This window comes from Lithobates pipiens, unplaced genomic scaffold (assembly GCF_037356315.1).
Source record: "Lithobates pipiens isolate NorthernLeopardFrog02 unplaced genomic scaffold, aLitPip1_a1.2 Scaffold_35, whole genome shotgun sequence".
NCBI lineage: Eukaryota > Metazoa > Chordata > Amphibia > Anura > Ranidae > Lithobates > Lithobates pipiens.
Genome location: NW_027507811.1, coordinates 5,639,177 through 5,664,123, shown reverse-complemented (window position 1 = coordinate 5,664,123; position 24,947 = coordinate 5,639,177). Strand labels below are relative to the sequence as shown.

Here is a 24,947-nt window from a genome sequence, read left to right as displayed (position 1 = left end):
TGCAGAATTGTCCTAATTCAGTTACATTAGAGGGTTTTCCAGCATGAACGGCCTTTTTAAGGTCATACCACAACATCTCAATAGGATTCAGGTCAGGACTTTGGCTAGGCCACTCCAAAGTCTTCATTTTGTTTTTCTTCAGCCATTCGGTGGTGGACTTGCTGGTGTGTTTAGGATCATTGTCCTGCTGCAGAACCCAAGTTGGTTTCAGCTTGAGTACACGAACAGATGGTCGGACATTCTCCTTCAGGATCTCTTGGTAGACAGCAGAATTCATAGTTCCTTTTATCACGGCAAGTCTTCCAGGTCCTGAAGCAGCAAAACAGCCCCAGACCATCACACTACCACCACCATATTTTACTGTTGGTATAATGTTCTTTTTATGAAATGCAGTGTTCCTTCTACGCCAGATATACTTGGACACACACCTTCCAAAGAGTTCCACTTTTGTCTCATCGGTCCACAGAATGTTGTCCCAAAAGTCTTGGGGATCATCAAGATGTGTTGTGGAGAAATTGAGACGAGCTTTGATGTTCTTTTTGCTCAGCAGTGGTTTTCTCCTTGGAACTCTGCCATGCAGGCCATTTTTGCCCAGTCTTTTCCTGATGGTGGAGGCATGAACGCTGACCTTAACTGAGGCAAGTGAGGCCTGCAGTTCCTTGGACGTTGTTGTGGGGTCTTTTGTGACCTCTTGGATGAGTCGTCGCTGCGCTCTTGGGGTAATTTTGGGCGGCCGGCCACTCCTGGGAAGGTTCACCACTGTTCCATGTCTTCGCCATTTGTGGATAATGGCTCTCACTGTGGTTCGCTGGATTCCCAAAGCTTTGGAAATGGCTTTATAACCCTTTCCAGACTGATAGATGTCAATTACTCTCTTTCTCAATTGTTCCTGAATTTCTTTGGGTCTCGGCATGATGTGTAGCTTTTAAGGATATTCTGGTGGACCTTACTGTGTCAAGCAGCTCCTATTTAAGTGATGCCTTGATTGTGAACAGGTGTGGCAATAATCAGGCCTGGGTGTGGCTAGAGAAATTGAACTCAGGTGTGGACAACCACAGTTATAGTATGTTTTAACAAGGGGGGCAATCACTTTTTCACACAGGGCCATGATGGTTTGGATTTTTTTTCACCTTTAATAATAAACACCTTCATTTACAAATTGCATTTTGTGTTTACTTGTGTTGTCCTTGACTATTGTTTAAATTGGTTTGATGTTCCGAAACACTTAAGTGTGACAAACATGCAAACATTCACACCACTGTACATTTGCTATTTTTCCTTAATTCTGCATATTGTATATGTATGTCTTGCAGTGTGATCACTGGGGGGCGACGGACAGTCCGTTTATATGGACTCTCAACAATGTTTATCCATCTATGGCGCCCCACTTGTTGTTGGCATCCCTTTCTGCATATCACAACTATTTTCTGGTTTCCCTGGCCAATGGTCGCTATACCTCCTCGCCTACCGGGTGTCTCCGTGGGCTTTTCACTTCCCGGGGACACCCGCCTTAGGGAGGGTCCGAGGGCACAATTCCTTCTGTGCGGGATATCGCATTGGCCCGGGAGGACTGCACCCGCCCCCCTCTCTTCGCTTTGCCATATGAGAGGACTACCAGTTTTTTTGTTTCCACCCTCCGCTGGCGTCCGCTCTGCTGTGATGGGTTTTTTCCTCCCAGCACAGCGGAATGCTGGGTATCGTAGTCCTCACCGTCAGCCAATGCTATTCCCGCACATGCTCAGTTCCCTCCCCACATTGTCCGCATTGAGCCGGTGACGTAAGACGCCGGGCTCGATGGATGGGGGGGGGGGGGGGTATAAGGCAGGCTTCCTTCTCCGCTCGACGTGCGTGACGTGTGCTATCCCTGCACGCTAGAGCGCCATCTCATTCATTTGAAGTAATATTTATTCAACATGAATACATTGTATCCTTCATTAGCTACTTTCATTTCTTTTTTTTTTCTTTTTATCCTCAAGTTTTCTTTCTTGGTTGTTCCCTAGGCTAATTTCTTATAGTATGGAAGAGCCCTGGGGCCATCAAAAAACTTTTTTTTTCAGTATTCTGAGTTTGAAAGTCAGAATTCTGACTTTGAATCTCAGAATTCTGACTTTGAATCTCAGAATTCTGACTTTCAAACTCAGAATTCTGACTTTTAATCTCAGAATTCTGACTTTCAAACTCAGAATTGTAAATTTAAATTTTAAATTTTTTTTTACAGAATTCTGAGATTCAAAGTCAGAATTCTGAGTTTGAATCTCAGAATTCTGACTTTCATACTCAGAATTCTGAGCTGCAATCCAGTTCAATATTCTTCCATCAGCCCAGCTGAGCACTCTGTGAGCCTTTAGTAATCCTCTGTTGTGAGCAACCTCTTAATGGACACTTGCACCAGTTGCATTACTAATTTTATCATTTAGACCCCTTTCACACTGGGGCGTTTTTCAGGCGTTTTTCATGCCCTTTAGCGTTAAAAAAAGCGCCTGAAAGAAGCTGCAACTGCAATCCCAATGTAAAAGCCCCGAGTGCTTTCACACCAAGATCCCTTTCACACTGGGGGCGTTTTTCAGGTGCTTTAGCGTTAAAAAAAGCGCCTGAAAGAAGCTGCAACTGCAATCCCAATGTAAAAGCCCGAGTGCTTTCACACTGAGGCGCTGCGCTGGAAGAGCGTCAAAAAAAAGTCCTGCAAGCAGCTTCTTTGCAGCGCTTTTGGAGCGGTGAATACAACGCTCCTAAAACGCCCCTTCCCGTTGAAATCAATGGGAAGCGCTTGTAAAACGCCCGAAAAACGCCTGAAAAACGCTATTGGCAGCAGCGTTTTGTGGGTGCTTTTAACCCTTTATTTGGCCACTAGCAGGGGTTAAAAGCGACCCATTAACGCTCGAAAAAAAACGCTGGTAAAGCGCTGCTAGTTTAAGCGGCGCTTTACGAGCGTTTTTCGGGCGCTGACATTTCACATTGGGACTGCAGATGAGGCTTCTTTCAAGCGCTTTACAGGCGTTTTTTTTAACGCTAAAGCGCTTGAAAAACGCCTGAAAAACGCCCCAGTGTGAAAGGGGTCTAAATAGTAAGTTCATTTTAATTTTTTATTCCCTTCGGGTACAATGTACTTTAATTCCTTTACCTAAGCCCTCTTACCTTTCAGAATTTTTCCCCCCCCTCCTTTTCCCTATTTAAAGCGGAGGTCCACCCTAAAGTGGACCTTCCGCTCATCGGAAACCCTCCCCCCCCTCCGGCGCCACAATTGGCACCTTTCAGGGGGGAGGGGGGGGGGGGTGCAGATACCTATACAGTACAGGTATCTGCACCCACTTCCGGGATAGCTCTCTGCGGAAAGGGGCGTAGATTACGCCCCTTTCCGCAAGTGCCCGCCCCTTACCGCAAGTGCCCCGCTGCCTGCTGGGAAACACACGGATCACAGAGGCAGCGGGGACCGTCCGGATTGCGCAGCGCGACTCGCGCATTAGGGAACCGGGAAATGAAGCCGAAAGGCTCCACTTCCTGATTCCCATACCCAAGATGGCGGCGGGGGCAGCACCCGAGAGACGATCGAGAGATCGGCTTCGGGGTGCCGACATCGCGGGCGCGCTGGACAGGTAAGTGTCACTATTTTAAAAGTCAGCAGCTGCAGTATTTGTAGCTGCTGGCTTTTAAAAAAAAAAAAAAAAACGCGAAGTCCCGGCGGACTCCCGCTTTAATTTGTTATTATGTTCTTTTTTCCTTTATCATTATTTTAGCTTTGTATCTGCTTTTGTCCTTCTTTTTTAATTTAATTATTGAGGCTGTTGCCCGTTCTCCTCAGAATACTGAGGTTGTCATATAATTATATCAGAATTTTTTTTTCCCTATTCATCTCTCTTATTTACTCTATTGCCCTCCCCACAACCTCTCATCATTTTATTTTTTTACCTTAGCACTGCACTTACCCCCATCTATGTCCTCCTTTAGTGCCCGTTCACACTACCGCGACTTGTCAGGCGACTCAGCCGCCTGACAAGTCGCGCTCCGTTCTGTACTGTGGAACCGTTCTAATAGGAGCGACTCAAGTCGCTCCGACTTAGAAAAAGGTTCCTGTACTATTTTTGGGGCGACTTCAGGCGACTTGCATTGACTTCTATACAGAAGTCGTTTTGCAAGTCGGCGCTGAAGTCGTGTGCAGGTCGCGTCTGTGAGTCGCGCTGCAAGTCGCGTCGCCCCTGTGTGAACGGGCACTTAGGGTGAGGCGGTTGGTGATTTGATTAGGTCAGGTGCAGACCCAGCTTTACATCTATGTTGTCTTTCTGCGGCAAGCGGTTTTTCTGGCAAACAGTGGGTAAGCGCCATTCCACTAGATCACACCTCTTGAAGCGTGTTACCTTACAAGGTGTTTTCCTTGTGAGGCTGCTATTTGAAATTATTATCAATGCATTATTAATTTAGCGAATGTCATTTTCTGTTTATATTAATTACTATTATTGTTTGTTATTAGTTGCCTAATTCCCCTGATGAAGCAATCTGCGAAACATGTTGGGAATAAGTGCTGACAGCCTGTCAACCAGTAACTTTGGGATTTCATCCGCTCAGTAACGTTGCGTGTATTGTTTTTAATAATTTCATACATTGTATGTGCTGCTGTTATGCTTCTTTTTAATGTATATCAATAAATACTCTTTTATGAATTTTTAGTACATTGTAATAAGATCTTTTGTTATATTCAGCACCGCATAAAAATCCCCAGCTCTACTTCTCCCTTTTTCCCCTGCCCTCTATGCGTATGAAATACATAGAGCTCCTCCTCCACGCACTACACAGAGCTCCTCCTCCCCGCTCTACACAATGCTCCTCCTCCCCGCTCTACACAGAGCTCCTCCTCCCCGCTCTACACAATGCTCCTCCTCCCCGCTCTACACAATGCTCCTCCTCCCTGCTCTACACAGAGCTCCTCCTCCATGCACTACACAGAGCTCCTCCTCCCCGCACTACACAGAGCTCCTCCTCCCCGCTCTACACAGAGCTCCTCCTCCCCGCTCTACACAATGCTCCTCCTCCCCGCTCTACACAATGCTCCTCCTCCCTGCTCTACACAGAGCTCCTCCTCCACGCACTACACAGAGCTCCTCTTCCCCGCACTACACAGAGCTCCTCCTCCCCGCTCTACACAATGCTCCTCCTCCCCGCTCCACACAATGCTCCTTCTCCCCGCACTACACAATGCTCCTCTTCCCCGTACCACACAGAGCTGAGATTACATTCCTTTACACAGAGCCATGATCTGCACAGGGTGTATGTGGCTACTGCATCTACCTGCCGCTCCCACCCGGGAATCTCGCAGATCAAAGCAGCAGCATAGAAGCCAGATACATCCTGTGCAGATCGTGGCTGTGTGTAAAGGAATCTAATCTCAGCTCTGTGTAGTGAGGGGAGGAGGAGCTCTGTGTTATGTGGGGGGAGGAGCTGTGTGCAGTACTGGGATGGGTAAGGAGCTCTTCCAAGTGCCGTGCCAGAGGTGATCCTTGTCCTCTGACTCTCCAGCGGTGATCCCTGCCCTCTGCCTCTAGAGAGGTGAACCCTGTCCTCTGCCTCTCCAGCAGGTTATCCTTGTCCTCTGCCTCTCCAGCAGGTTATCCTTGTCCTCTGCCTCTCCAGCAGGTTATCCCTGTCCTCTGCCTCTCCAGTGGTGAACCCTGTTCTCTGTCTCTCCAGCGGCGATCCCTGTCCTCTGCCTCTCCAGAGGGGATCCCTGTCTTCTGCCTCTCCAGCGGTGACTCCTGTCCTCCAGCCTGCTTACCCCTGTCCTCAGCTCATCCCCTGCTGACCTTCCATCCTTTGCCCTGCTGACCCCCTGTACACTGCTCTGCTGACCCCTCTCCTCTGCCCTGCTGACCACCTGTACACTGCCCTGCTGACCCCTCTCCTCTGCCCTGCTGACCCCCTGTACACTGCTCTGCTGACCCCTCTCCTCTGCCCTGCTGACCCCCTGTACACTGCTCTGCTGACCCCTCTCCTCTGCCCTGCTGACCCCCTGTACACTGCTCTGCTGACCCCTCTCCTCTGCCCTGCTGACCCCCTGTACACTGCTCTGCTGACCCCTCTCCTCTGCCCTGCTGACCACCTGTACACTGCCCTGCTGACCCAAGCCCACCCCCCCCCACCCTGTACACTGCCCTAAAAATCAATATCCTCTATACACTGCCCTACAAAATGCTGATCCTATTCTCTGCCCTGCTGACTCCCTGTATACTGCCCTGCTGACCCAAGCCCCCTTCCCCCCACACCCTACACTGCCCTAAAAACCTCTATACACTGCCCTACAAAATGCTGATCCTATTCTCTGCCCTGCTGACTCCCTGTATACTGCCCTGCTGACCCAAGCCCCCTTCCCCCCACACCGTACACTGCCCTAAAAACCAATATTCTCTATACAATGCCCTACAAAATGCTGATCCTATTCTCTGCCCTGCTGACCCCTGTCCACTGCCCTGCTAACCCCCCATCCTCTGCCCCTCTGATATTTGTTACTTCACCCCCACATCAGACAGGCTAGATCCGGCCCTGCTTTAATGCCCCCCCCATGTTGAGGGAATGTGTCCAAGTATTGTTGGGGGGGGTCACACATTCTCCCCGCTTTTCTTGCCAGCCAGGCTGTATGCTTGGTTTAAGGGTCAGGCATGGATATCCTGGGGGACCTCATGCTTCTGTTTGTTTATTTGCATGAATATCCCCCTAAATATCCATACCAGGCTATAGGAACTTGCATGTCATTTTAGGAAAGTCTACTCAGACTTAACTTATTAATTTAACACACTTTTTCCTTTGTAAAAGAAAAATCGCAGAGAGATGCCCCTTCACCGGCAGGATCAGGGCGCCCCCTAGTCACGTTTTTAAAGGAATGTTTAATCTTTCACTTTAACCACCTCCCGCCTGCGCTACAGCCAAAAGATGGCTCACATTGCCGGGAGGAGGGGGTCTACGGATGTCCTCCTGTGATCGTGCTTCCCACGCACCTCCCCCCATTAATGTTGCAAACTGGATCCTGAAGAAGCCCTCCTCCTGTTTTGGGCGAAACGCGTTGATCCATAAATTCTTCGTTATGCTTTTTTTTTTTTTGCACAGAATGGTTGTATATTGTTTATGCTGATGTAATCTGTACCTATGAAATCATATATGTTTTTACATTTTTTATAAATAAAATTTGGATGCATCTTTTGTAAATTTGTATCGGAGTAGTTGATATTTTTTGTGGCACTTGCGGACCGCCCACCGTAGATATACAGTCCTTAATTTTACGTTATATACCGTGGTTACGGCAGCAGCTAGCTGCCATAACCCTGCTATATTTTTGCAAGTGGACGATCCTTTTTCACATAAAAGTGGTCTCAGCGGCGGATTCGCCACAGGACAGGAGAGTTACACCCCTGATCCTCCGCTTCTTCCACTGACTCCAATCCATCCTCCAGTTAACCGGCAGTGATGTCATGATGTCGCTTCTGGGGAACTAGATCCGAGACCCGATCAAAGCCGATTCCGGCTTTGTTCGGGTCTCTGGCCAGCCGGTGGAGGTGGCGGCTGGTCATTTGGGCCTCCTGGTGGGACGGGAGAGCGGCGGGAGGGGTCGTCCCCTCCCGCTGCTTGTAATAACAGCTGAGCGGCTGACTGGCCTCATCGGTTGTTATTACAAGAAAGCCCAACGGGGTGATGCCTGCAGCTGCATATCATCCCGTTACAACTGTTCTGTCCACCAAATGTTTATGCTGGTTATTTGTACCTGTGTTGTTAAATTTACATGTAAAGTGTGTGTCATTTACATAACACTATCATAAGTGGTGTACAAGCTCCATCTAGCGTTCCTTTTTGGTATTTCTGCAGTTATTCTGTTTATTTGACTTACTGTATGTGTAATTAAGGAAGTTGTTAATAAGCAGGGAATTCTGGGTAGAATCTTCACAGGAAGTGAAGCAGCCACCATTTTTTGAGAAGATACTCAGGAAGCAACACATGTATTTCTAAATCTATCGCCATCACCCCTTAGAGAACTTAAAAAGTACGTTTTTACTATCACATCTTGTATTGTATATCTATTTCTGTTTTTTTGTAGTTTTACCTGGCTTGTTCTAATAAAAACGGAGATCAAAGAAATATGGTATCTGAAGTTTATGGGACAAAAAGGTTTAGCTATCTGTCCTAGAGACACAGCAACAACCACTTGAAGCAGAAGGCCCCATATTTTGCGTTACCTCGGCATGAAGTGGTTCATTTACACAGTGATTTATTATAATCTGCAGCTTCATCTAGTAGCCATAAAGCAGCAGCAATACTACAATACCGCATTATTGCCAGTAGATGGCGCTGATGATCATAGGAATTCACTGCTCACATTCGTTGAACAAATGTTTAGCAACCAGACCTGTAAGTGTTTGTGAAATCTTCCACCACAAAAATGCACTCAGCCAATGAGAGGTAATGACTCCATTTTTATTTTAAAAGGCCTAGAGGACCGCCTCTTAAGAGGTGGGGTTAACGCGTTTCGTCCTGGAAGACGACTTGAGAAAACAGACGTCTTGCAAGAGTTTACACCCCAGAATGTACTCAGCCAATGAGAAGGTAATGACCCCATTTTTATTTTAAAAGGCCTAGAGGACCGCTTTTTAAGTGGTGAGGTTAACGTGTTTCGTCCCGAAGGACGACTTGGGTAAAAACAGACCTCTTGCAAGAGTTTACGCCACAAAATGTACTCAGCCAATGAGAGGTAAGGACTCCATTTTTATTTTTCTCCTGCTATCAATGGCCAACACGGTACAACACTTCATCCATGTCTTTGGTGATCTCTGATCTCCTTATGAGCCGTTTCTTATGTTGTTGCCTTTTTATTTGGAAAGTTTTATTATCCCCCCCCACATGGGTGTGGCCCCTTTCTCAATACTATGTTTCAATGGGAGAAACATTTACCAATCAGACCTCTAGATGGCACTGTTGTATTATCCATTCCATAGGACATCTTTGTCAAAAGGTCAGGCTATGGTTGAGGTCTATGAACTGTTTCTTCCATGATGAAGATCAGCCATGGAGTATATCTGAGGTGTATATCAGGGGGTGCTTCTTCCCCCACATGTCCAGCAACATTCATATACAAAACATTTCCCGCACTCACTAATACACCTCCAGGGTTGTGTGGGACCCCCTGATGTACAGGAAGACAGGACTTCAGTGAGGAACATTTCCCTCACTCAGGACAGGAATATGGCTTCTCCCCCCGTGTGAGATCACTGAAGTTCAGAAAGATGGGACGTCTTTGAAATACATTTCCCACACGCGAGGGTTGAGTGGGACCCCCTGACGTACAGGAAGACAGGACTTCAGTGAGGAACATTTCCCTCACTCAGACCAGGAAAGTTCATTCTCCTCCGTTCCCAATCTCAGATGACTGTAGACAGAGGACTTCTGGGGGTTACACTTCCGCCAATTAAAAAAGTAAAGTGGATCTACTGCCGTGTGCGACTCCTGATGTTTGTTGAGGTTGTACTTCGTCTTAAAACATTTATCGCATTTAGGACAGGGAAACTCCCTCTTCACTGTGTGCGACCTCTGATGGTTGAGAAGATGCGACTTCTCTATAAAACCTTTCCCGCACTCAGGGCAGGAATACGGCTTCTCCCCCCTGTGAATTCTCTGATGTATCTGAAGATGTGAATTCTCTGTAAAACATTTCCCGCACTCAGGACAGGAATACGGTTTCACCCTCGCGTGAAACCTCAGATGGTTGGTAAAACAGAACTTCCGGGAAAAACATTTCCCGCACTTAGGACAGGAATAGGGCGTTTCCCCCGTGTGCAATCTCCGATGTAAGGTAAGATTGGACTTCTGTGTAAAACTTTTTCCGCACTCAGGACAAGTATACAAGTTCTGACCCGTGTGAGTTTTTTTGTGTACCTTAAGAGTGGTTTTCAAACTGAAGCATTTTCCGCACTCAGGACAGGGATACGGCTTCTCACCTGTGTGAGTTCTTTTATGCTCATCAAGACGGGTTTTACTGGGGAAACACTTCCCACACTCGGGACAGGGATACGGCTTCTCGCCTGTGTGAGACCTTTTATGAAGTTTAAGTGTGGCTTGGGTGTAGAAACACTTCCCGCACTCAGGACAGGAATATGCTCTCTCTCCTGTGTGACGTTTTATATGAACAGTAAGACCGTACTTGAAACGGAAACACTTCCCGCACTCAGGACAGGAATGTCTTTTCTCCCCTGTGTGCAAACTCTGATGTATGGAAAGTTTGAACTTATGTGAAAAACATTTCCCGCACTCAGAACAGGAAAACACATTCTCACCTGTGTGAGATCTTTTATGAACATCAAGATGAGTTTTAAAATGGAAACACTTCCCACACTCAGTACAGGAAAATGGCTTCTCCCCCGTGTGAGACATCTGATGTGTGACAAGTTCTGTTTTTTGTACAAAACATTTCCCGCACTCAGTACAGGAATACGGCTTATCAACTGTGTGCAATCTCTGATGTCTATTAAGATGGGATTTCCGTGAAAAACGTTTCCTGCAATCAGTACAGGAATACGGCTTCTCTCCTGTGTGAGATCTCATATGTCTATTAAGATGGGATTTCCGTGAAAAACATTTCCCACACTCAGGACAGGAACACGACTTCTCTCCCATGTGCAATCTCTGGTGTTTAGAAAAACTGGACTTATCTGAAAAACATTTCCCACACTTAGGGCAGGAATGGGGCTTCTCCCCCGTGTGAGATCTCTGATGCCTGTAGAAATTGGACATGTCTGAAAAACATTTTCCACACACACGGCAGAAATACGGCTTCTCTCCTGTGTGAGATCTTTTATGCCTATTAAGTATGGATTTATAACGGAAACACTTCCCGCACTCAGTACAGGAAAACCTCTTATCTGTTGGAAGGACGGCACCGTCCCGCACAGTCTGAGGTTCCTCGGGATAAGAGGAATGCGATGGTCCGGCACCGTCCCGCACAGTCTGAGGTTCCTCGGGATAAGAGGAATACGATGGTCCGGCACCGTCCCGCACAGTCTGAGGTTCCTCGGGATAAGAGGAATGCGATGGTCCGGCACCGTCCCGCACAGTCTGAGGTTCCTCGGGATAAGAGGAATACGATGGTCCGGCACCGTCCCGCACAGTCTGAGGTTCCTCGGGATAAGAGGAATACGATGGTCCGGCACCGTCCCGCACAGTCTGAGGTTCCTCGAGATAAGAGGAATACGATGGTCCGGCACCGTCCCGCACAGTCTGAGGTTCCTCGGGATAAGAGGAATACGATGGTCCGGCACCGTCCCGCACAGTCTGAGGTTCCTCGGGATAAGAGGAATACGATGGTCCGGCACCGTCCCGCACAGTCTGAGGTTCCTCGGGATAAGAGGAATACGATGGTCCGGCACCGTCCCGCACAGTCTGAGGTTCCTCAGGATAAGAGGAATACGATGGTCCGGGACCGTCCCGCACAGTCTGAGGTTCCTCGGGATAAGAGGAATACGATGGTCCGGCACCGTCCCGCACAGTCTGAGGTTCCTCGGGATAAGAGGAATACGATGGTCCGGCATCGTCCCGCACAGTCTGAGGTTCCTCAGGATAAGAGGAATACGATGGTCCGGCACCGTCCCGCACAGTCTGAGGTTCCTCGGGATAAGAGGAATACGATGGTCCGGCACCGTCCCGCACAGTCTGAGGTTCCTCAGGATAAGAGGAATACGATGGTCCGGCACCGTCCCGCACAGTCTGAGGTTCCTCGGGATAAGAGGAATACGATGGTCCGGCATCGTCCCGCACAGTCTGAGGTTCCTCAGGATAAGAGGAATACGATGGTCCGGCACCGTCCCGCACAGTCTGAGGTTCCTCAGGATAAGAGGAATACGATGGTCCGGCCCCGTCCCGCACAGTCTGAGGTTCCTCGGGATAAGAGGAATATGATGGTCCGGCACCGTCCCGCACAGTCTGAGGTTCCTCGGGATAAGAGGAATACGATGGTCCGGCACCGTCCCGCACAGTCTGAGGTTCCTCGGGATAAGAGGAATACGATGGTCCGGCACCGTCCCGCACAGTCTGAGGTTCCTCAGGATAAGAGGAAGACGATGGTCCATCTACACTGTGTGGTGCCGGATGGACATTTGAGGTAGTCGGGTTTTCTCCTGGACTATACTGTGTGATGTCCTCATCTTCTACTTTACAGTCTGGAGACAAAGTGAGACAATCCTCTGAGGTTTTCCTCATCTCCCGTCCATCTACTAAAATACAAATACAAAGATTGTTACTTGACATGAGCTGATTGGTTCCCCTAAACCAGGACTCCGCCCACACCAGGCAGCTTTGTCTCTGAGGATCTTACAATTCCCCCCTCAAGGTAACTAGTAAATGGGTCCTCTGATCTCCTACCAGATCATTTCTTTATTCATGGACCTTAGTCAGAGAGGGAGGAAACAACGAGAACTGTCTTCTATAGGAGTGACAGTGATGAGGGGATTATAAGACGAGTGTCCTCACCCGAACATGGGGCAGAAGACTCAAGGTACATACCCCAGATGTCTAGGCTGAGCAACGCCTATGGTGAAAATGAACATTTTGCTGATCCCCAGAATCTCCATAAATCCAGTCTAGATCCATAAATTGTGTCGGCAGCACAGAGAAGGAAGATTATCGGAGAGAAATCCAGGAATACAGGACGGGGAACACAGCTCAGGAAAGTGACCAGGGGATTACAGGCTGATATCACCCAGCCCCCGCCCTACTCTGGATCAATCAGTGAGCAGTATGGGTGGAGGAATGGATTTAGTGTTAATGACCCACCTGTGCTGATCTCTGTAGGAGTGTCCTCCTCTATAAATGTCCCCGTTATTCCATCCTCCTCCATAGACTGCTGATCATCCCTCACATACCTCTCTTCTTCTTCTGATTTCACCTCAAATTCTATATCCATTGGATCTCCACTCTAAACCAAGAAAATGAGAGAGAAAATCATCTGTAAGATAGAAGATTTATTATTGTGACATCACATAGAAAATCCACACATCATCTCTATAAGTCTGTGTTTTTTAGGCTCCGATCCACCAACCTTGCAATAGTGGGGGATGGTGTGACCTTCCTGTGTGGAATCCCGGGAATACAGAGGACGGGGACATCTCTCTGGGGGGTTCCTGGTATTTGGTGGCTCCATCATATCCTTGTGTCCTTCTGAAAACTCCTCCATCACTCCATACTCCTCATCCTCCTCTTTATACTCTTCTTTAATATCAATATTATCATCCCCGAGGTTTCCACTCTGAATATATAATAAAACATTCATTGTAACAATCATGCTGTGTATAAATCAGAACTACCAATAATTATCAATCATCTACCTGATGATGGTGGAGGATGGTGTGACCTTCCTGTGTGGGATCCCGGGAATACAGAGGACGGGGACATCTCTCTGGTGGGTTCCCATTACTGGATCCATCTGTAGGAAACACACACACTGACTGAATACATTGTTTCTATGTGTTTATCAGATGATGGGGGATGGGTGGAGCCTCCGTACTGCTCTCTCCTTTACAATAAAGTCTCCTCTTACCCGGTGATGTGAGGGGCGGCTGATTGTCCATCATGACGTCCTTCCCGGCTCCGCTCACCTCTCCTGTCAGCAGCTCGATGATCTCTCTGGTGACTTCTAGAATCTTCTTTGTATTTCTCTATTCTATCAGGGAGGGAGGTGGAGGCAATGTGATGGTCATGTGATCTCCAGACTTCACAGGAGGAAAACTCTAGATCTGAAGACAAATAGTAAAATCAAATGACATTCCCAGAATCCTCCTCACCTCACTGGTCAGGTCAACATTTTATCAAAACCCCACTGGGATATAATTTACCCACAAAGGGCCCCAAACTTTGTAGGGTAAAAGCTTGTCACAAGGAATTCTGGTGTCATTACACACAATGCAGGAGCAACGTTCTTGCTTTGCTTGTGAGAGGGACATTGGGAGGAGGAGCTGTGAGGTCAGTGTGATGTCATAGGATTCTCTGGCTCTGGATGGAGGGACATTGGGAGGAGGAGCTGTGAGGTCAGTGTGATGTCATAGGATCCTCTGACTCTGGTTGGTGCGACATTGGGAGGAGGAGCTGTGAGGTCAATGTGATGTCATAGTATTCTCTGACTCTGGTTGGAGCGACATTGGGAGGAGGAGCTGTGAGGTCAGTGTGATGTCATAGTATTCTCTGACTCTGGTTGGTGCGACATTGGGAGGAGGAGCTGTGAGGTCAGTGTGATGTCATAGGATTCTCTGAGGTTTCTCTACACAGAATCATTTCTCCCGGGTGCGTCCCTCCTCTCCTAAACTGAAAAATGATCTTTATCTTTGGGCTTTGCCAGGACACATCACATTCCTGTGATCTCCGTGTTCTCCGGAGACTCTACTGATCACATTTTAGGATGAAGATCTGAGTCTCGGATCATTATTGAGAAATCTGTTTTCTGAACATTTACTACAAATGAAATTTTTCCCTCTTTCGTTACATTTGAGTCTTATAAATAAGGACATACATAGTCCAATAAAAAAAACCCAACCCCCACCACTAATAAAAGTGGTATAATCCATTAGTATAGACCAGGGGGTCGGCAACCCATTGATCGCAGGCAGGTGACTGGTAGATCCTGCTTTGCCGACCCCCGTAGGTAGTAGGTATAGTAGGTATTCTGGACGACCACCTGTCTTATTAGGTACACCAACAGGGCCCTCAGATATCTGGAGACACCGAATGAAACGAGAGGCAGGTTGTGCATTCGTAAAATATCTGCCTTTATTAGGTGTGTTATAGCTTATATATGGTTCAACATACCAATAGAAAGAGGGGAGGTGGGAGTGGTTAGTAAATGATATATTTGTATCGAAATATATAGTTATATGGTTACACAAGTCAGTGACCCGATAAGATACATTATCATGAGTTAACACCGGTCAACAGGCCATCTGGTTATGAGTCATAAGTCATGCGTCCTGTCCCATGGCCTACAGAACAGGAAAAGACAAACCAACCCACAATAGGCTTGTGCAATTCGTTTCGTAACGAATCGAAATTCGGCCGAATTTTGCAATAAAAAAATAACAAATTACAACGAATACGAAAGAAATATAACGAATGAATTCGAATAAATTCGACATGATTCGACATTATTTCAACCGCATTCGAAATTATTTCAACTGCATTCGACATTATTTCAACCACATTCGAAAATATTTTGTGACCCGACTTTAGGGCCATGTATCTCGGGGTCACTTGATGCTAGACACTTCAAATTTGGATATGTTGTAGTGCTAGTATTATTTTGTTTGCATACCAAATTTGGGGTTTCTAGCTATAAGTGACCCCGAGATATGCGGCCCCAAAATCTGGTCGCAAAATGTTATTAGTTATTAGAGCAGAGAATGACATTTTGCGACCCGATTTTGGGGCCACATATCTTGGGGTCACTTATAGCTAGAAACCTCAAATTTAGTATGCAAACACAATAGTAATAGCACTACAACATATCCAAATTTGGAGTTTCTAGCACCAAGTGACCCCGAGATACATGGCCCTAAAGTCGGGTCACAAAATATTTTCGAATGCGGTTGAAATAATGTCGAATCATGTTGAAATCATTTCGAATTCGGTAGAAATATTTTCGAATTTGGTTGAAATATTTTCGAATGTGGCCGATTTTTCGAATTCGGTAGAAAACTAAACGAAATCCGAAAACGAATTTAAGGAAGTTAACGAATATAACTAAACGAAATTAATGAATTAACGAATTAAAACGAAACGAAACTAAACGAATTTTTTCCTTTTGCACATGTCTAACCCACAATGATGTATATAGAAGACAGTGCTTGTGCAAGCATTTTTCTAAACATTCTTTTAAAAACCCCACAACATTCCCCCCACCCACCCGGGTCTAGGTTCACCACCATGTGGACAAATCCACCTTCCTAGGTGCAATTCCCCTAAAACAAAAAGGGGCAAGTCTACCAACACCCTAATATAGGCATTTATAGAACAGTTCTCAGAGTAATAAGGCCATCAATCATCCCTGTATACGGTTATCGAGGCAGCAGTCAGACAAATAATGTACACACAAGGGTAGCGCCACTCTACTGTGAAAACCTCCAAATATACGTGTCGGTTACTGGTAACTTCTCTCCAGGTTCCAGCGAATTCCCACTCGTCACAAACTTGGAATATGGATATATGGAAAGAACCCGCAGTCTGGAATCCATCCAAATTCTTTATTCCGTAATCACCAAGTACAAAGTAACTGCTAACACGTTTTGGCAAAGAGCGCTGTGAACCAGGCTCTTCGCCCCCAAACAAGTTAGCAGTTACTTTGTACTTGGTGATTACGGAATAAAGAATTTGGACTGATTCCAGACTGTGGGTTCTTTCCATATATCCATATACAGAGCCATATACACCCATATCCAGCACCACCCAGACAACCTCCTCCCTATTAGTGCGATCCGTATCACCGTTAGGCTTCAGAAAGATCCCTGTCCAACCAAACCTTCCCAAACTTTGTCAAATTTCTTTGGACACCCTCTGCTCAAGTATGTCGCTTTGTAGAAAACGGAATCACCCTATTCCCAAGGCCTTTCCAGTACGACAGTGAGGGCCTCATGGGTTTCTTCCAATAGTCATGGGTTTCTTCCAATAGTCATGGGGTCGTTCCAATAGAGGAACAGCACCTTTGCGCGCATTAAAACAACGGCAAGCTAAGCAAAAGTACGCCAAGCCCTAGTAGGTGCCAAACCCTCCACCAAGCCAAGCAAGCATGTCGCCACCGTCAAGGGCACAGGCACAGACGTTGTTTCCATTATACAGCCCCCAACTGCAGACCTAAACCCCTTGACTGTTGGCTAAAATTGGCTGGAGACTGTGAGCAACGTCAACATTTTGCCGACATTACTGGGTAGATTTTGGATAACCTTGCCGGAGTGTAAAATTGGCTGGAGACTGTGAGCAACGTCAACATTTTGCCGACATTCCCGGGTAGATTTTGGATAACCTTGCCGGAGTGTAAAATTGTCTGGAGACTGTGAGCAACGTCAACATTTTGCCGACATTCCCAGGTAGATTTTGAATAACCTTGCCGGAGTGTAAAATTGGCTGGAGACTGTGAGCAACGGCAACATTTTGCCGACATTCCCAGGTAGATTTTGAATAACCTTGCCGGAGTGTAAAATTGGCTGGAGACTGTGAGCAACGGCAACATTTTGCCGACATTCCCGGGTAGATTTTGGATAACCTTGCCGGAGTGTAAAATTGGCTGGAGACTGTGAGCAACGGCAACATTTTGCCGACATTCCCAGGTAGATTTTGAATAACCTTGCCGGAGTGTAAAATTGGCTGGAGACTGTGAGCAACGGCAACATTTTGCCGACATTCCCGGGTAGATTTTGGATAACCTTGCCGGAGTGTAAAATTGGCTGGAGACTGTGAGCAACGTCAACATTTTGCCGACATTCCCGGGTAGATTTTGGATACCCTTGCCGGAGTGTAAAATTGGCTGGAGACTGTGAGCAACGTCAACATTTTGCCGACATTCCCGGGTAGATTTTTGGATAACCTTTGGCGGAGTGTAAAATTGGCTGGAGACTGTGAGCAACGTCAACATTTTGCCGACATTCCCAGGTAGATTTTGGATAACCTTGCCGGAGTGTAAAATTGGCTGGAGACTGTGAGCAATGTCAACATTTTGCCGACATTCCCGGGTAGATTTTGGATAACCTTGCCGGAGTGTAAAATTGGCTGGAGACTGTGAGCAACGTCAACATTTTGCCGACATTCCCGGGTAGATTTTGGATAACCTTGCCGGAGTGTAATATATCCTGTGCAGGAACTTGAATTAAGCGATCTCTAGGGGACACTAATGCCCCGTACACACCAGAGGAATTTCCTTGGGTGGTTTTTCCAACGGAATTCCGCTCAAGCTTGGATTGCATACACACGGTCACACAAAAGTTCTCTGAACTTTCGACCGTCAAGAACGCGGTGACGTACAACGCTACGACCAGCCGAGAAAGTGAAGTTCAATGCTTCCGAGCATCCGTCGAATTGTTTCCGAGCGTGCGTAGGAATTTTGCACGTCGGAATTGCTACAGACGGACGCATTTTCGGATAGGAACTTTTTTCCAACCGGAAAATAGAGAACCTGCTCTCAATCTTTTGCTGGCGGGAATTCGGCAAGCAAAAGTCAGATGGAGCGTACACACGGTCGCATTTTCCGATGAAAAGCTCTCATCGGTCTTTTGCTGGGCGAATTTCCGATCGTGTGTACGCGGCATAAGTGTGTGAAGGGAACGCTCCCCGTATCGTCCCACTCCTCTCCTTCCAGATCCAGAACCTCCAGAGATTAATTATTATTATACAGGATTTATATGGTGCCAACATTTTACGCAGCGATTTACAATGTAAAGGGGGGGGGGGGGACAGTACAATTACAATACAGAAGGATTAGGAGGGCCTGGCTCCTGGAGCTTACAGTTCCCACGCTTTATATGTGCGTTTCATCATCTGCTGAAGATAAAAGACATCACAGTGACTATGGAGGAAGAGGACGGACATGACGGGGGGGGGTTACTGGGTGTAAATAGAAGATAGGATCTTATTACCTCCTCTACTGCCATTTCCATCAACGTCTCATTTTTAATTCCTCCCGACACACCTCTCACCCGGAACTTCCTGTCTGTACCTGACATCACTTCCTGTCTTCCATAGAGACTTCCTGTCTCTATTGTATAAGTGATATCACCACCTTGTGGAGCTCAGAGGAACTGCAGCCCCTCCGAGAAACGTCTCGTAGTGTGAACAGGGCCTTGTGCTATGTGTGTATGTACTGTATATCCTTATAGATGTGGTCATCTCCACTCCCACTAGGGTTGCCACCTGTCCAAGATTCACCCGGACAGTTCAGGTTTGGAATCATGTGTCCAGGTTTCAGTCCACCTGAAACCCAGACACAATATTCAGACAGAAACGGGGCTCAGAACAGGGCTTGATTGGAGGGTGAGGAGGCACTATGCATGACACGTTACTTTTTCTCTTTGGAGCGCCCAAAGGTGTCCCAGGTCTGTTACAATCCTATAGTGCAGTGATGGCGAACCTTGGCACCCCAGATGCTTTGGAACTACATTTTGCATGATGCTCATGCACTCTGCCGCGTAGTTGAGCATCATGGGAAATGTAGTTCCAAAACATCCGAGGTGCCAAGGTTCGCCATCACTGCTATAGTGTATACTAGAATTTTTTATTTTTTTGCTGTGTACCGCTAAAGTGTACGGGTTTGGCTTGAAGAAAAAGTGGCAACCCTAACTCCCACCAAGGGGGAGAGAGATATATTACTGCCCAGTCCAGCCTTTCCCAGCCAGGGTCCTCCAAAGGTTTCTAGGGGTTTCCTTGAGCAATGAGCAATGAACAATTTCTGTAAACAATAGTGGTGCAGCGCTGATACAAAACCAACTCATATTAATTATTATTTTTCGAATGTTGTGTAAAGAAATAAGAATAAACACAATATAACAAATGTTCCACTAATCTATGAAAGCAATTTCTATGTGCAGGAAGTGCCAGTGCTCACAATCGTGTTCCACATAATGGTTACACAATACTTCAAAGTGCTTTTATTATAATGTCTACCCATTAGACATGTGCAGAGTAAAATATTTCGTTTCGGAATTTCGTTTTCGTCTGAAAACTTAATTTATTTAGTTACTCCCGAAATTCGTTTTTATTTATTTCGTTTTTCGTTCAAAAATTGCATTCGTCCGAAAATCCACATGAATTACGGTCGAATCTGTCTTTGAAGGCTTATGGTGTCTGTCGAATGTATAAAGAAGATTCGACGGAGCTAGTATATAGCATACTTTAGAACCCTATTAAAGTCTATGGGACTCCAACGTTCAAAATCTAAAGTGCTAATTTTAAAGGCTAATTTGCAAGTTACTGTCCTAAAAAGTGTTTGGGGACCTGGGTCCTGCCCCAGGGGACATGTATCAATGCAAAAAAAAGTTTTAAAAACGGCCGTTTTTTCGGGAGCAGTGATTTTAATAATGATTAAAGTGAAACAATAAAAGTGTAATATTCCTTTAAATTTCGTAGGGGGGGGTTGTCTATAGTATGCCTGTGAAGGGGCGCATGTTTCCTGTGCTTAGAACTGTCCCTGCACAAAGTGTCATTTATGCAGGAAAAAAAGTCCTTTAAAATCACTCGCAGCTATTATGAATTGTCGGCTCCGTAATACAGAGAACACTCATTGAAAGTCATTGATAAAAAAATAAATAAATAAAAAAAAAAGCGTGGGGGTCCCCCAAATTCAATTACCAGGCCCTTCAGGTCTGGTATGGATATTAAGGAGAACCCTGCCTCAAATTTAAGAAAAAATTTGACGTGGGGTTCCCCCTAAATATCCATAACCAGACCCTTCAGGTCTGGTATGGATATTAAGGGGAACCCCGCGTCAAATTAAAAAAAAAATTGACGTGGGGTTCCCCCTAAAAATCCATACCAGACCCTTTATCCGAGCACGCAACCTGGCAGGCCGCAGGAAAAGAGGGGGGGACGAGAGAGCGGCCCCCCCTCCCTCCTGAACCATACCAGGCCACATGCCCTCAACATTGGGAGGATGCTTTGGGGGTCCGTGACCCCTCAAAGCACCTTGTCCCCATGTTGATGAGGACAAGGGCCTCATCTCCACAACCCTGGCCGGTGGTTGTGGAGGTCTGCGGGCGGGGGGCTTATCAGAATCTGGAAGCCCCCTTTAACAAGGGGACCCCCAGATCCCGCCCCCCCCCCTGTTTGAAATGGTAAGGGGGTACAAAAGTACCCCTACCATTTCACAAAGAAAGTGTAAAAAATGTTTAAATAAAACAAACACACTTTTTAAAAATTCCTTTATTAAAAATAAAAAAAAGATTCCAGCGGCGGTAATCCACTCTTGCTATCCAGCGACGGACGGTCATCTCTCCAGCGATGTCTAATGTCATCCAGCGCAGCGCAGCGAATCCTTCGTCCTTCTGTCTCCTCCACGGAGACACTGCAGGCATTCCGGCGGATGACGTTTCTTATATACGGAGGGCGGGGCCACCCGTCACCTGACCCCGCCCCCCTCTGACGCAAGGGGAAACCCGGGGTTCCCCGTGACGTATGGGTGACCCCGCCCCCCTCTGATGTAACGGAAACCTGCCTGTGTTACATCAGAGGGGTGCGGGTCACCCCTACGTCACAGGGAACCCCGGGTTTCCCCTTGCGTCAGAGGGGGCGGGGTCAGGTGACGGGTGGCCCCGCCCTCCGTATATAAGAAACGTCATCCGCCGGAATGCCTGCAGTGTCTCCGTGGAGGAGACAGAAGAAGGACGAAGGATTCGCTGCGCTGCGCTGGATGACATTAGACATCGCTGGAGAGATGACCGTCCGTCGCTGGATAGCAAGAGTGGATTACCGCCGCTGGAATCTTTTTTTTATTTTTAATAAAGGAATTTTTAAAAAGTGTGTTTGTTTTATTTAAACATTTTTTACACTTTCTTTGTGAAATGGTAGGGGTACTTTTGTACCCCCTTACCATTTCAAACAGGGGGGGGGGGCCGGGATCTGGGGGTCCCCTTGTTAAAGGGGGCTTCCAGATTCTGATAAGCCCCCCGCCCGCAGACCTCCACAACCACCGGCCAGGGTTGTGGGGATGAGGCCCTTGTCCTCATCAACATGGGGACAAGGTGCTTTGAGGGGTCACGAACCCCCAAAGCATCCTCCCAATGTTGAGGGCATGTGGCCTGGTACGGTTCAGGAGGGAGGGGGGGGCGCTCTCTCGTCCCCCCCTCTTTTCCTGCGGCCTGCCTGGTTGCGTGCTCGGATAAAGGGTCTGGTATGGATTTTTAGGGGGAACCCCACGTCAATTTTTTTTTTAATTTGACGCGGGGTTCCCCTTAATATCCATACCAGACCTGAAGGGTCTGGTTATGGATATTTAGGGGGAACCCCACGTCAAATTTTTTCTTAAATTTGAGGCAGGGTTCTCCTTAGTATCCATACCAGACCTGAAGGGCCTGGTAATTGAATTTGGGGGACCCCCACGCTTTTTTTTTAATTTATTTATTTATTTATCAATGACTTTCAATGAGTGTTCTCTGTATTACGGGAGCCGACAATTCATTATAGCTGCGAGTGATTTTAAAGGACTTTTTTTCCTGCATAAATGACACTTTGTGCAGGGACAATTCTAAGCACGGGAAACATGCGCCCCTTCACAGGCATACTATAGACAACCCCCCCCTACGAAATTTAAAGGAATATTACACTTTTATTGTTTCACTTTAATCATTATTAAAATCACTGCTCCCGAAAAAACGGCCGTTTTTAAAACTTTTTTTTGCATTGATACATGTCCCCTGGGGCAGGACCCGGGTCCCCAAACACTTTTTAGGACAGTAACTTGCAGAATCTTTTCTCTCTGTCAAATCTTTTTTCTCTGTCGAATATTTTCTCTATATAATCTTGGACTAATAGAGGTAAGGTTAGGCACATTCGACCACAGGTTCTATAGACACAGATTGTTGTCAGAGTCATGTCGAATCTCCTATTCTATATCGAACTGTTGTAACAATGAAAACGAAAATAAAGCATTTATTTATGTCGGATCTTTCGTTTTTCGGATTTTGTGCTTTCGTTATCGTTTGTCAAAACGAAAACGAAAATAGCTGAAATTCGGACGAAAACGAATGCACATGTCTACTACCCATGAGCAGACAATCCCGGAACGAGCCCCCAAATGTAGCGGTACCCCACAGTAGGGGCTACTCTTTGTTATGGTCCATCTCTCACCCTGCACAGCCAGGCACACAATCTTCATACACTCAGGAGTCAAGAAGCAGTCCTTTTACTTTGTTTTTATGTTTTATTGAGGGGGATTAAAGTGGAATTCCACCCAAAAGTGTGTGTGGGGGGGGTAGGGTTTGGGGTACCTAGTTTTGGCAGCTACTGTCATCTCGCCGCGCAGGCGAATCCTCCTCTCCCCGTAGTAGGCGGCCCCTCTCTCTCTGCAATCTTCTGGAATATGTCACAGGTCCCAGAAGATTGCCTGGCCACTAGGAGAGCGCATCGTGCCTTGCGCATGCGCAGTGCGCACCCAGGCTGTAAAGCCGCAAGCTGTCACAGCTAGGTGCCCACACTTGCAATGCCGGTGCTGAGGAGAGGAGGGGGGAGAGGAGCGAGGCTTCTTGGACCGTGGGACAGGTGAGTGTCTGTTTATTAAAGAGGAGTTTCCATTTGAAAAAAATAAAATAAAAGTCAGCAGCTACAAATACAGCAGCTGCTGACTTTTAATAATCGGATACTTACCTGTTGCAGGGTCCAGCGATGCGGGGAGGGGGTCGAAACTCCGCTCATCCCCCCCCTCTGCGTGCCGTGATTGGCCGCACAGTCATTTGGGACCTATCACGTGTCCCAGATGACTGACAGGAGGGAGGGGGCAGAGCTGAGCCCTTCCTGCGCCGAGAGGAAGTGATGTCACCAGCCCAGGCACTGAAGGAGGCAGACTACGAGGGACCCCCTAGCAACAGGCATTTAGAGGTAAGTTTAAAAAAAAAATCCAATTTTTTTTTTTACATTTTTTTAGGAATTTTAATCATTTTTTTTTTTTGTGTGTGCAACAACACTTTTTGTAGCTGCTGAATTTTAATAAGCGTATAAACGTCTGGAACTCCGCTTTAAACTTGGATGGCGTAAAGTATGGGAAGCCCACTTGATTGAAGAAATAGAGGATTGGGACTTCAATTATATACACTCCTTGTATATACACCTCCTCACTTCCAGCTCCAGCACATGACTTGATTCCTCACTTCTAGGACCAGCTAGCACTATAGTTTAGGCCTGACACTGGCCCCGCCAGGCCTTAGCAAATGCCCTTTGCATGCAGGTGTAATGCCCCTTTGGTGTAGCAAAAATGTAGGTAGTCCTAGTGCTAGCTGTCCACGTTGCTACTGATCCCAGCACCACATCATCGGGCCCCGCCAGCCCTCCACTGGCTCTGCACCACATCCCAGACTGCAATCTCCCAGTCCTCTCCGGCATGCCTCCCAGACCTCCCGATTCCTGGCTGCCTCTGCAGAACTCCTGGAGACTTGCCCGGCAGTGTTTTCCTGCTGTCCTCTCCTTGCTCCCAGTGCCTCTTGGTCAGGACTCCTCCCTGTGTTTTAAGAGAATCCTGTCCGCACCCGAGCCCAGGCCCAAGGTCATCTCCCCCCCCCCCCCCCAGCCTGGGGAGCTCCCTCATAGGCCCCGACAGCCTAACACTCCATCTCCATCTTCCACCCGATCACCAACTCCTCCCCAGCTGGGCTGGCCTTGAGTATTTGAGGGGGCCTACCCCCTGACAATCCTAGTTGGGGATTGAACGGGGCCCTCAGAACCCTCCAGGCAGCTCCTCCTCTCCTCTCCTCCCCCCTTTCCAGAAGATTCTAGCATGTTCTGGAAGGAGAGGGGAGGTTTCAGTGATGCTGCCTGAGTCACCCAGCCCTACCTGACTTCCTGCCAACCCAGAATCAAAACACACAGGCTTGGCTGCCTACTCTGATGAAACTCCTGCTTAAATTTTCCTACACTACAAAAAAAACCTGTACACATAGAGGGTGCTACACCAGTCTTAGTCCATAGGGCTTCAATATTGAGTTGGCCCACCCTTTGCAGGGTCCACAAGGTTTAGGAGGGTGTCTATGGGAATGTTTGACCATTCCTCCAGAAGCGCATTTGTGAGGTCAGGCACTGATGTCGGACAAGAAGGACTGGCTTGCAGTCTCCGCGCTAATTCATCCCAAAGGTGTTCTATCAGGTTGAGGTCAGGACTCTGTGCATGCCGGTCAAGTTCCTCCACTTCAAACTTTCTCATCCATGTCTTTATGGACCTTGCTTTGTGCATTGGTGCACAGTCATATTGGAACAGGAAG

The 24,947-nt window shown here is 47.2% G+C and overlaps 2 protein-coding genes across 2 annotated transcripts in view; both read right to left on the bottom strand.

Moving 5' to 3' along the window:
• LOC143955908 (uncharacterized) overlaps positions 1 to 24,947 on the bottom strand; it is an 865,587-nt gene that overhangs the window by 33,808 nt on the left and 806,832 nt on the right. The window lies entirely within an intron of this gene.
• On the bottom strand, positions 8,433 to 13,330 carry LOC143955535 (uncharacterized). Its single transcript, XM_077465582.1, has 3 exons — positions 13,058 to 13,330; positions 12,793 to 12,934; positions 8,433 to 12,233 (listed from the first exon to the last, which is right to left on the bottom strand). Exons 1-3 carry the CDS (start codon positions 13,298 to 13,300, stop codon positions 9,349 to 9,351), a joined length of 3,270 nt encoding a protein of 1,089 aa, XP_077321708.1. The 5' UTR covers positions 13,301 to 13,330; the 3' UTR covers positions 8,433 to 9,348.